This window comes from Chaetodon trifascialis, chromosome 19 (genome assembly GCF_039877785.1).
Source record: "Chaetodon trifascialis isolate fChaTrf1 chromosome 19, fChaTrf1.hap1, whole genome shotgun sequence".
NCBI lineage: Eukaryota > Metazoa > Chordata > Actinopteri > Chaetodontiformes > Chaetodontidae > Chaetodon > Chaetodon trifascialis.
In genome coordinates this window covers 12,427,713-12,437,815 of record NC_092074.1, presented here as the reverse complement: position 1 = coordinate 12,437,815, position 10,103 = coordinate 12,427,713, and the positions used below count along the sequence as shown (strand labels likewise).

The window sequence follows — 10,103 nt, the reverse complement described above, 5'->3', positions numbered from 1 at the left end:
GTGGAATTAACATATTCTGCTGACTGCAAGTGGTCCACTGGCGGCTGCAGTCACAAAATGCAAGGCTTTTCAGAATTTACACATTCACTGGGCAGAAGAAGAAAACCACAGCTGACAGGCTTTTCCACTGGTGCCTGTTCCTTTTTGTTCTTTCTATTCCTCATAATGATTGTGATGATGAAATATAGCTACATTTAAGGTCTAGAATGCGTCTCCATTTCATAGCTTGTCCGTCAAAAAGCACTGTAAAATGTCATGCTCAGCACATTTCTTCCTGAAAATTATTAAAAAAAACAATTTTAAAGGAGTAGCACCTTTGTTCTCTGAGTTAGAGAACAAATATGAAGCTGGAGGCAGCAGCCAGTTAGCTTAGCGTAGCATAAAAACAGGAAACGGGGGAAAATGACCTCTGAAGGTCAAAAATTTACGCATATATGTTTGTTAAATCTGTACGAAAGCAGAAGTGTAAAAATGGCAAGTTGTGGCATTACAGGGGGCTGTTTGCCTGGCTATTTCCTGTCGTCACTGTCAGGCTGCCAGGCGACTAGCAGAGCCTCCAGGAAGTAACTGTGCCTGGCAAAAAAGTGTTTCCATCACATATCTATCTGCCTGTAAAAACCCAAATTTTCCTTCAGACACTTATTAGAATTATTGGATTTTTTCTCTTACAGCTGCGATATTAACACAGGCATCTATGAGGCTACAGTCAAAATGAACTCTTTGATTTGATGGCTTGGGGGCGGGACTGATCTCATAGGACAATAACTACCACACAGTTTAGGCATTCTCTGAGTTTAATATTTGTTTTTGCCACTGACGGCTCATCTCACACTTCCCTGAACAGGCCTCGTGGGGTAAAAGACCATCCATCTGGTGCTCAGTGGTTACAACAACACAGTAAACAAATATCGTTACAGTACATCCTTCTGCACATTTTTTTTAATTAATAATGTCTTTAATTAATAAGTCCTTAATCCCTTTACCTGCTCTTAAAATGATTTCACATCTGTATTCAGGACAATATATGGCTGCAGGTAAGATATAACAACAGCCTAAATAAACACATGAAACTATCACAACTTAGTAAATGACAATGGGTCTAAAACTAAAAAAAAAAAAAGTAATTAAACTTCCATTTTTGTTGCATTTTTTTTCACTGTGGTTGTGTAGTTAAAGGCCCTGTAGTCACACGTGTTCTCACCTCTGTCCGATTGGACCTCAGGTCTACACTCGCCCTCAGTCCAATCAGGCGAATTGAATGAAAGCACCTGAAAACGAACTATGACTTGGACCTTTATATTGTAACAGCAGTATTCCTTAATTTCTTTCAAAATTCTGAAACCGCTGAAATGAGCTGAATCTACTGATTTTGAGAATTTCTAAACCTGTGTGGAAACAATGAAACGTTGTATCAAAATAACCATATAGCCAATTCGTCATATATCATAGCGGCGCATTGCTATGCTCGGCTAAACACTGCAGTCTGCAGCACAAACGTTTGTCAGGGTAAAATACAGTCAGTCAAGCAAGTCATGGCCAAGACTTGACCTCATGTGTCCAACATCCACCCACAGTGGTGCCAGTGAAGGTCATTTTGAATAGATAAAAACGTTCTGATGACAGGAATTCTTCCATTAAATGAACAATAAAACAGATGGATATTCCAACAGTGTATCCTAACTTCATGACATTAAAAAGGAACCAAAATCTTGAGGTATGGGATACTAATATAGTCTTTGATTCCAAAATTCTTGTGCAATATCAGACAAAACCATTTCTCATTAATTCACTAACCAATAGCAACCCGGGGGGGGGGGGGGGGGACACCACCATAATCATCTGCACACTTGGTATATGGTCAAAATTCCCCAATATTCGTGCCTGTTCTGATGGTATCTGAGGTAACAGGGCTGGCGCAGAATGCCAGCTTAACACACTAACAATGAGGCTTCAGTGTCATTTATTCTCTCCAACATGGAGTTTCTTCAGAGGACATGTTTGCTAGACGTCTTTTTCTCCACTTCGCTTTCAGTCATTCATGTTCACCAGTCATTCTCTCCATTTGTGGGAACAGTCTGTGTGGATATCCCGGGCTTCTCGAAGTTTCCCCAATATGGGAAAGTTTCTCTTTCATCACACACTCTGTTGCTAGGTCAAACCTCATTCCTTCCTGTCTTATGACTCACATTCCCGGATTATTCTGGACCGTTTTTTTGAATTGTTCATCACACTGAGCAGCATGTTATCTCCTTCACTCCTTGTAGCTCTTGGGCCATCTTGTCCCAGGTCTGCTTCAGGTTCAGGATCCATAAACCAGGTGTTCAGTTGAAACCTAGACCTGTGCCTTTGGGTCTCTGTGTGGCCCGGATGGGCTCGGTGATGCCCCTGCCCTCCGGGCCCAGACCCATTCCCGGGCTCCAGCCCATGCTCTGCAGCATGCGGCTTCCCATGTTGGAGTCAGGGATGGGAGGCGCATTCTCCCCGACCAATCCTGAGAAGAGAGGTCATGGTTAGAAAAGAGAGAGAGCTCAAAGGACAAATGTGGCAAAAGGAGCAAATTCCCAAAATTGGCTATTAAAATGAATAATTATTCCACCAGCTGAGAGCTTAGAGTTTATTTAACAGGAGCAGAAAAAAATAATGCGAAGGCCTCATTACTGAAGAAATGTAATCACATTCACAAACGGTGCCACAAAGGACGCTCATGACAGGCTAAAGGCTAACTAGCAGCAATTGTCAACTATAAAGAGGTCTGAAAAGCTGCTCTTTTGACAAAGACAATTCTTCCAATTCCAACAATCAAACATCTGTCAAAAACACTCTCACAATAGCATCTGCCAGTCATACACAAACACACAGCAACATAGGAGACATAGACAGAGACCACTTTGCATGCAACTTAATGAGACCCACCTATCAAGCAGCGAGTGCTGAAACTCATTCTCACTCACTCATTCGCCTAATCAATTAATTCTAAAATGAATTGCCAACTATTCTCATCAACAAAAATAATTCCAGGCAATTTCAAACAAAATAAGCAAACGTTTGCTGGTTCCACATGCTCAGATGTGAGGATTTGCTTGTTTTTTAAGTGGGATATTTTTGGGTTATGGGAAGTCTGTCAGACAAAACGAGCAATCTGAAGACACCATCTTCGGCTCTCGACATGTGATGGGCATGTTTTAATGTTAACATACTAACTGGTGGTGAAAATAATGAGTTAGTTGCAGGTTAAAATGCTTATTATCGTCTCTTCTTCAGTGGTACTGCCGCTATATAATATCTGTATAACTTATTGCACTTAAGGCTCTCCTCCAGTGACATCACCACTCCATTAAAATTGTCAGGCTACATCTAAGTAATGTAATCATGTAATCGACTTAGCCACATTTCCAGCCATGTCGCGCGCCCACGCCTGTCTCAAGCAGACAGTGGTCATTTTGTCCTCGCCCTTCCTGGAAGTTCACCGTCCAAACACGCACAGCGTCCTGTTCCCCTTTTTAATCCCGTCTTTACTTGTATGAAGCACAGGGCAAATCCGCCCCGCTCATTTACACACGACTGTTGGGTGGGTTCAAGCCAAATTGTCAGGATGTGACCGCCGCCCTGCCCTCTGTGAGCACCGCATCTGTGTCTGGAGCAGGTTTCAAATGTGCCTGATCTGCAACGCATCGCTGATTGTGTCACTTTGGGTAATAAGAAATTCTGCTGTCTATAATCTATAATCATTTATTGGCATTAAGGTGTACATGATGATCAAAAATAGGGCATGGCTTCAGACATAGATGCATTATAATGGGAGTTTGACCTAACAGCATTAGGCTTTGCTACCTCCCCCTTCCTCCTCCAAAAGCATTAACTTGCCCAGAGGTAAAGAGAGGGGTTTTGGGGAGGGGTGGGGGGTACGCAAGTGTTACTGGCTAAGAGCTAATCCACTATCTCTGCTCTGACAGCATGACTAGCCAGCTGACTCTTGTCCAACAAAGCTTAGGAGGAAAGGGGGTTAAGAGCTAAAGCAGGGCTTAATAGTGAGAGAGGAGGAGAGCAGGGGAGCAATATGAAGGATGAGGGACTCCCTTTCCTCAATTAATTCTTTTTAAAATGCGTAGCGAAACCCTCACTTTTCTTCCTTTTGCTGTTTACACCAGCGTATGTGCCAGACAGACGGCAATGAGGAAAGCAGGCTGGTGAACATACTGAGCGCAACCAAGAGGGGCAGGAAAACAAGTGAGAAAGTGAGAGCCAAAAATAAAATAAAAGGGCCAGTTGGTAAAAAGTGCCAGATGGTGTGTGAGGTGTAGCTAGGTGTGCATCCAATACCTGAGGGGGCGGTGGAGCCGAGGGGGGCTGCTTTTCGCCTCCGCTTGACATCCCCTGTGCACAGAGAGCCGAGGTGCCCGCTGGTCTGCCTGCAGAAGCAGCCAAGCAAGACCAAAATATGGCAGCATTAATGTGACTTCAAATAACACTGGAGAAAGTGTTCTTATTCATTTGAAAATACCATTAAACACAGCAAGGCAGCAGGGACAAGAGGTACAACAGGAAATGAATCCAAGCTCTGGTCATAAATCACCGGCGTTTTGCGTTCAACTGTTGTTCTCACCTGCTGGCTGTTTTTACCGAACAGCTTCTCCGATGCCCTCTGTCTGCCCGCGGGTCCCAATGCAACTGAAGCAGCAGCGAGGGAAAGAAGAGGAAAGACCAAAATTCGTGTTCAAGCAGTTAGAGAGCAAGCCAGGCAATAACACCAACAGCACTGGGTCCTTGTGACAGATCAAAATCTACTCTCTGCATTTCAACCCATTTGAAAGGGAGTAAAACTGACTAAAGAAACGTGGCTCACCTGTCCGTGTTCTCTCCTCGCTCCCGAGCTAAACCAAGGCCTGTTGGAGATATAATAGTGTCATTCAGGGCCTGAAATTCCCACCAAGGCAGCGTTCTACAGACTGCTATTCATCACTTCCTTCCAAAAGTGAATTGTTGGCCCAGAAACTTTGATAGAAACCCAAGAACCTTTTCAGACTTGGGAACATTACTCGCATTTGGACTGCAGGAACTCACAGTAACAGTTTAATACCTTCAATTGATTAGTCTGCTAAGACTGTGACAAATGTGCACCATTCATACAAAAATGATTAAATCAATATTACAACAAAGCTCCTGACGGGACTCCCTGCCTTATGTCTATGCTGTGCGTTGCAGTTTACTTTGATTGTACATTGTGTCACTACAAATTTAAGGCAGCTTTGTTGTGTGTTTTGTTTTATCCAACCCTGCTGTCTGCTAGACAATTACATCTTTATTTAATGGTCTTTCAATCTTTATCTCTTTGTTTGTATAGCACCTTTCATACAATAAACTACAACTGAAAGTGCATTCATAAGAGCATATTAATAGGAAAATATATGAGCAATAAGAATCCAGATTAACAAAACAGTCAGCATTATACCAATTTTTTTTTTTTTAAAGATGGGGACTCACTCATGGGAGTCCTGGCTTTGTCTGCCCAGTCTGTCGTTGAAGCCTTGGCTGGAGCTGCCCTGCAGCCCCGCCTCAGACGCCTGCTGGTTTCCATGGAGACGACTCAGCCTCGCCTGGAACCCTGACAAACGCAGCACGGGTTCTGTTCAGCAATACAACTCAGGACATAATTAGTGAAATGGTGAGATTAGCTTGATCGTTTTATCATATAAATGCAATAAACTGGACGATAAGTTCCTCCAATGTCTATGGGACACAACAGAGGGACAGGTCCTTTAAGATGTCAGTAAGTGAGAGAAAGGAAGCTTTAATTAATGAGAGGCACAGGATTGCTCAAAATCCTGCTTAATTCCATGTACTGGTGCAGAGTGGAGAGCACTGAAAATGGACTGTTTGTGTGAAGTGTATGCCTCCTACTGGTGATGAGTGACACTGCAACAACATTGTAAAACATCTCCACTGGCCTTCAAACCTTCCATCACTGTAAAATCTAACCACATATACTCAAGTTTTATCACATATTTAATTTCATTTTTTCTGCATGTTTCCAGCCTACCTCTCTGAGCTCCAGGGCTCATGAGGGGGAAGGATCCGGTGAGGATGCTGTTGAAGACAGGGTCAGCTAGGTCCAGCTCCTCTGAGCCCGTCTCCCTCTCCCACCAGGGAACCACTCCTGCTATCCCACACGCACCTCCGGGCCCTGAACCAGAGCCCGGCTCACCCTCATAGAACCAGTCGCTCTGCTCATCATCACCTGGAAGAGAGGACGGAGGCAGAGAGTGTGACCCCGGGATCAAGACCACAGTTGTTTAAACCTAACTGATAAAACAGTCTAAAAGTTATCCATCTGCAGTGGGCATATACAGTAAGCATTAAACAAAAAACAGTGTTCTGCTCCTATTCTCCCATTCTGATCAATGATTTTTAACATGTGTACCTTGCCTCCCCTCATCGTTGGTGTAGAGGCCTCCGTCACTGCTGTTGCTGACACTGCTGGTCTCACTGAAAAAGAAGTACAAGACGGAAATTTTAAAAATATATCAAAACACTTTTCTCAACAAGAAAATAAGAAGCCAATTAATGTCTTCTAGATGACACACTAGCTTGCTAACACACACGGGGGGTGTTACTTAAATTTTTTTACTATTAGTGCAAATAAGTGTTGATGTTTGATACCCAACCCTGCAGAGTTCTTCCTCACCCGATGGCCTACAGTGTCGCACACACACTCATGAATACAAAACACAGAAGAGGAGATGGAGGAGTTGCAACGTCTGGGAGCACAGGATATGAAAAAGAAACAAAAGTCAAAACACTAACCACCTGTCACTCATGTCCTCGTCCGATCCCTTCTGCTCCTCCAACTCCATCTTGTCCTTGGACCCTTCCATTGGAGACGAGATGGGGTCCTCACTCTCCACCACCACCCCTTCATCTGCAGCCTCCATTCCTAGCCTGTGGCTGGCCAGTTTCCTCTTTTTCACCCTGTTCTTCCCTCCCCCTGGCCCTGCCAGTCCTACTAAACCAAGCTCCATGGCACCCCTGCCCTCATTTGTACCCAGTCTCTGCGGCCTGCCACCAATACGTGCTTTAGGGACAGGTGGGGGTCCTAGCATGGTGGCAGAGGGAGGTTCTGGCTCCGCAGGTGGGTCTACAGCCATACGCTTGACCTTACGTCTCCGTCTAAGGCTGCGGGTTCCCTCTGCTGACCCAAGGACGCCCAAATCGTCTGGCCAAAGTGGCCGCTTGTTTCGGCCCGTGTCAGCTGTCAGGAGGCTACGCCGCTTGGGGCCAAGTTGTTCATCTGAGTCGCTGTTGTCGCGGGCATGGCTGTTGGCAGCAGAGACACCCCCTGTACCAGCACGGTAGTCCTGCAAGAAAGGTCACTGTGGTAAATACCAGACTGGGATTCTGATGCTAAATTTAGACACTTGAGGATGATAATCAGGCTAAAGAAATATCGATTTATTTAACGCTGAAAATGTAATATTGAGGAGACTTTAAACGGATTATGTGTTGGCCAAAATATGACAAATATAAGGCAACTGCGACTTAAACCGCATATGATTTGTATTAAGTGGGCAGTTTCAACTTCACATGGAAACTAATACATTACAGTTACCAAAGGGTACAATCAGATTAAGTTTTTACTGCTCTTCCATCAGTGTGGAATATCTATGAAAATGTAGGGAGCAAGTTGTGCAAGCATCAACACAATAGATCTCTGAACTAACCAGATCTCTTCAGGAGGTGTTCAGTGTCCAACTCACCTTGTGTTCTTCCACACTGGACTCTGAACCTTCGCTGAGGTGTCCTGTCTCCCACGGCGGGTGCGGGTTGTCAGAGCGTCGTTTCCTACCCCTCCGCTTCCGAGCCTGCCTCTTCAGCAGACAGCCCACGGCCAGTGCGTGGTCCCCTCCATCACCAAAACCACCACGCGCAGCTTGCTCGGAGCTCTCCTCCAGTGCTGACACCAGGTCATGGACCAGCTCGTCCATCGTCCGGCGAAAGTGCCTGAGGTGGAGGAAAACAAGGGGGATACTATTTCATACATTTTGTTACATGTCTGGACACAAATCATTAAAGAATGCAACTTGTGGTTTATTGGAGCTGTCAACAGTGTGTGCTAGACAGACATGGGTGCTACTGGGACATTTACAGGCATAGCAGGCTAGAAAGTCTGTGTTGGTGTGTGTAGGCATGATTTGTACACTGCCATCGGTCAAGCAAGCGAGAGACACTCTTGGGACCATCGTTGTCATAAAAGATCTAAATCCAGGCGCCGGAGAATCATCTCACCATCTTGACTATAGCTGTTTAGGTGGCTAACCCTCATCGACGTTAACGTTAAGCATCAGCAGCTACGACACTCACATTAGCCTATTATCCACATTTTACACATCAAGTGATTACTTTTCTTGGAGCAAAGCTGGATGCAGTTCCGATGAGTTCGGTGAAACTTAATACTTACACTTATAAATCCTCAGAGGTTTGATTTAAGAGCCTGCGATGTCGTTTGCAAACTCCTCTGAAATTAGCATTACTCTGCTTTAGTTAGCTAGTCTGTTTTGGTTGTTATTAGCTTCACGAGCTAACGCTTTCTTACTAGCTAGCTAGCTAAATCAACTACAACAAACGCCCAAGTTTCACTAAACAGAAGTAACTACCGCTAAGAACCATGACTCGCAGTTTCGAAATGTAATTATAACGACTGTCGTCGGAAAATACACATTAAGAATCGATTTACTAGCAGATTAGCTTTGCAGCTAGCCAGTGAGCATAGTTAGCTTTAGCTCTCTAGCTGGCTGACTCACGAAAGTGGAGTGGACGTGAACAATATGTTACGTCTCAACGATTTCAAAGACCACCTACCAGCCGGTTCCCGCTTTGCCGATGGTTTTTAGATTAGCTGCACGGAACATTAAAGCCGCCAAATGCCTGATACTTTTAACCAGAAACAAAGGACAAACATTTACACACCGCAGACAACATCCTGACACAAAAGCTAACGATCAGCTAGCTGGATCAATATGCGACAAGAGGAGGACACCGTGAAAGCAGCAAGAGGTTTTATGCTGCTTTCAAGTGCTGCAGAAAATAAGATATATCGATGAGACGCGACAGTTCAGTTTCAGTACAGTCAAATAGTTAATAACAACAACAACAACAATAGTAAGAATAATATTAATAATGTTTTTTCACTTTTTTCAGTCTAATGTTGTGGTTATCATTATTTGGTACATATCATACAAGAGTTTTATTTCTTCACAACACGATGCAATATGTAAATTAATGTCATGCATTCATCCCTGTACAAAAAAGTGGTGAGGATGTGCATGTTTGTTTCTACACACATTTTGCTTTCATTTACTGCCAAAGGCAAATGAAGTGTAACAGTTGTATACAACCTAATTGTGCAATGTAAATCGGAGCTTAAATATAGCAAGTGAACGCAACTAGGCCTAAATCTAAATCTACGTGTATTTACACGTTTTGACCCCTGGGGGGCAGTGTAGATTTTTAGTGAAACGGTTTAACATTAATGGAGGGTCATGCCATGGTTACAAGCAGCTGACCTATCAAATATATGGTTACCAGCTCAAAACATTAGTGATGCCAGTGTCATATTAATTACAGTGCTCACTGGAAAGAGTCACTGAGACTTGGAGTTCACCCCGTGAAACAGGTGTTTGGCCCTCATCTGAATATCAGTGACGGCACTACCATGGTCAACATGTGGGTCAGGTGTCACAGTCTCTGTGTTAACTAATGAGAAATTTACACACTCAAACAGTACTGTCAGGCACGCATTAGAAAGGGGAGCTCTGTGCCGAGGTGATTTGTCGTCTGACTGTTGTGTGACTGTGTGTGAGGAAGTCCACTCAGACCAACATTCTGATAGACAATCCTAGCAGGTGTCCCCTTTTCAAATGCCAAAGAAGTCAGAGGGTCTGGTGGATGAGGACCAGTCCGGGACTGTCTCAGGTTTCCGACCAGGGGGCCCAGGTAAATTTAGTAAGACGCAGTCTACTCGTACCCGGCAGTTTGACACACATGCTCGCAGAGTGAAGACACAAGCTCTAGACTGGACCAGATTTCTGGAGCTTCATTCACACATCTGT

The 10,103-nt window shown here is 44.2% G+C and overlaps 1 protein-coding gene across 3 annotated transcripts; it reads right to left on the bottom strand.

Moving 5' to 3' along the window:
* Positions 1–1,112: 1,112 nt before the first annotated feature.
* Positions 1,113–9,071, bottom strand: gpatch2 (G patch domain containing 2). Of its 3 annotated transcripts, none has more exons than XM_070986913.1 (10): positions 8,854–9,071; positions 7,752–7,995; positions 6,802–7,352; positions 6,419–6,483; positions 6,038–6,235; positions 5,482–5,602; positions 4,844–4,883; positions 4,604–4,668; positions 4,321–4,409; positions 1,113–2,491 (listed from the first exon to the last, which is right to left on the bottom strand). In XM_070986913.1, the coding sequence occupies exons 1-10, from the start codon at positions 8,901–8,903 to the stop codon at positions 2,322–2,324; spliced, it is 1,593 nt and encodes a 530-aa protein (XP_070843014.1). In that variant the 5' UTR covers positions 8,904–9,071; the 3' UTR covers positions 1,113–2,321. The 3 variants fall into 3 exon arrangements, with proteins under 3 accessions (XP_070843014.1, XP_070843015.1, XP_070843017.1); XM_070986914.1 differs by having other exon boundaries at positions 6,805–7,352; XM_070986916.1 differs by lacking the exon at positions 8,854–9,071 and adding an exon at positions 8,453–8,571.
* Between the last annotated feature and the right edge of the window lie 1,032 nt (positions 9,072–10,103).

Bases quoted from the DNA above. Each gene is read 5' to 3' on its own strand.
- gpatch2 (XM_070986913.1), bottom strand. From the start codon at position 8,903: ATGTTCCGTGCAGCTAATCTAAAAACCATCGGCAAAGCGGGAACCGGC. The intron at 4,884-5,481 runs GTGAGTCCCCAT...TATCTCCAACAG, and splicing joins CAAAGCCAGGACTCCCATGA to GCCTTGGTTTAGCTCGGGAG. The intron at 4,669-4,843 runs GTGAGCCACGTT...CTGCTGCTTCAG, and splicing joins CGAGGAGAGAACACGGACAG to TTGCATTGGGACCCGCGGGC.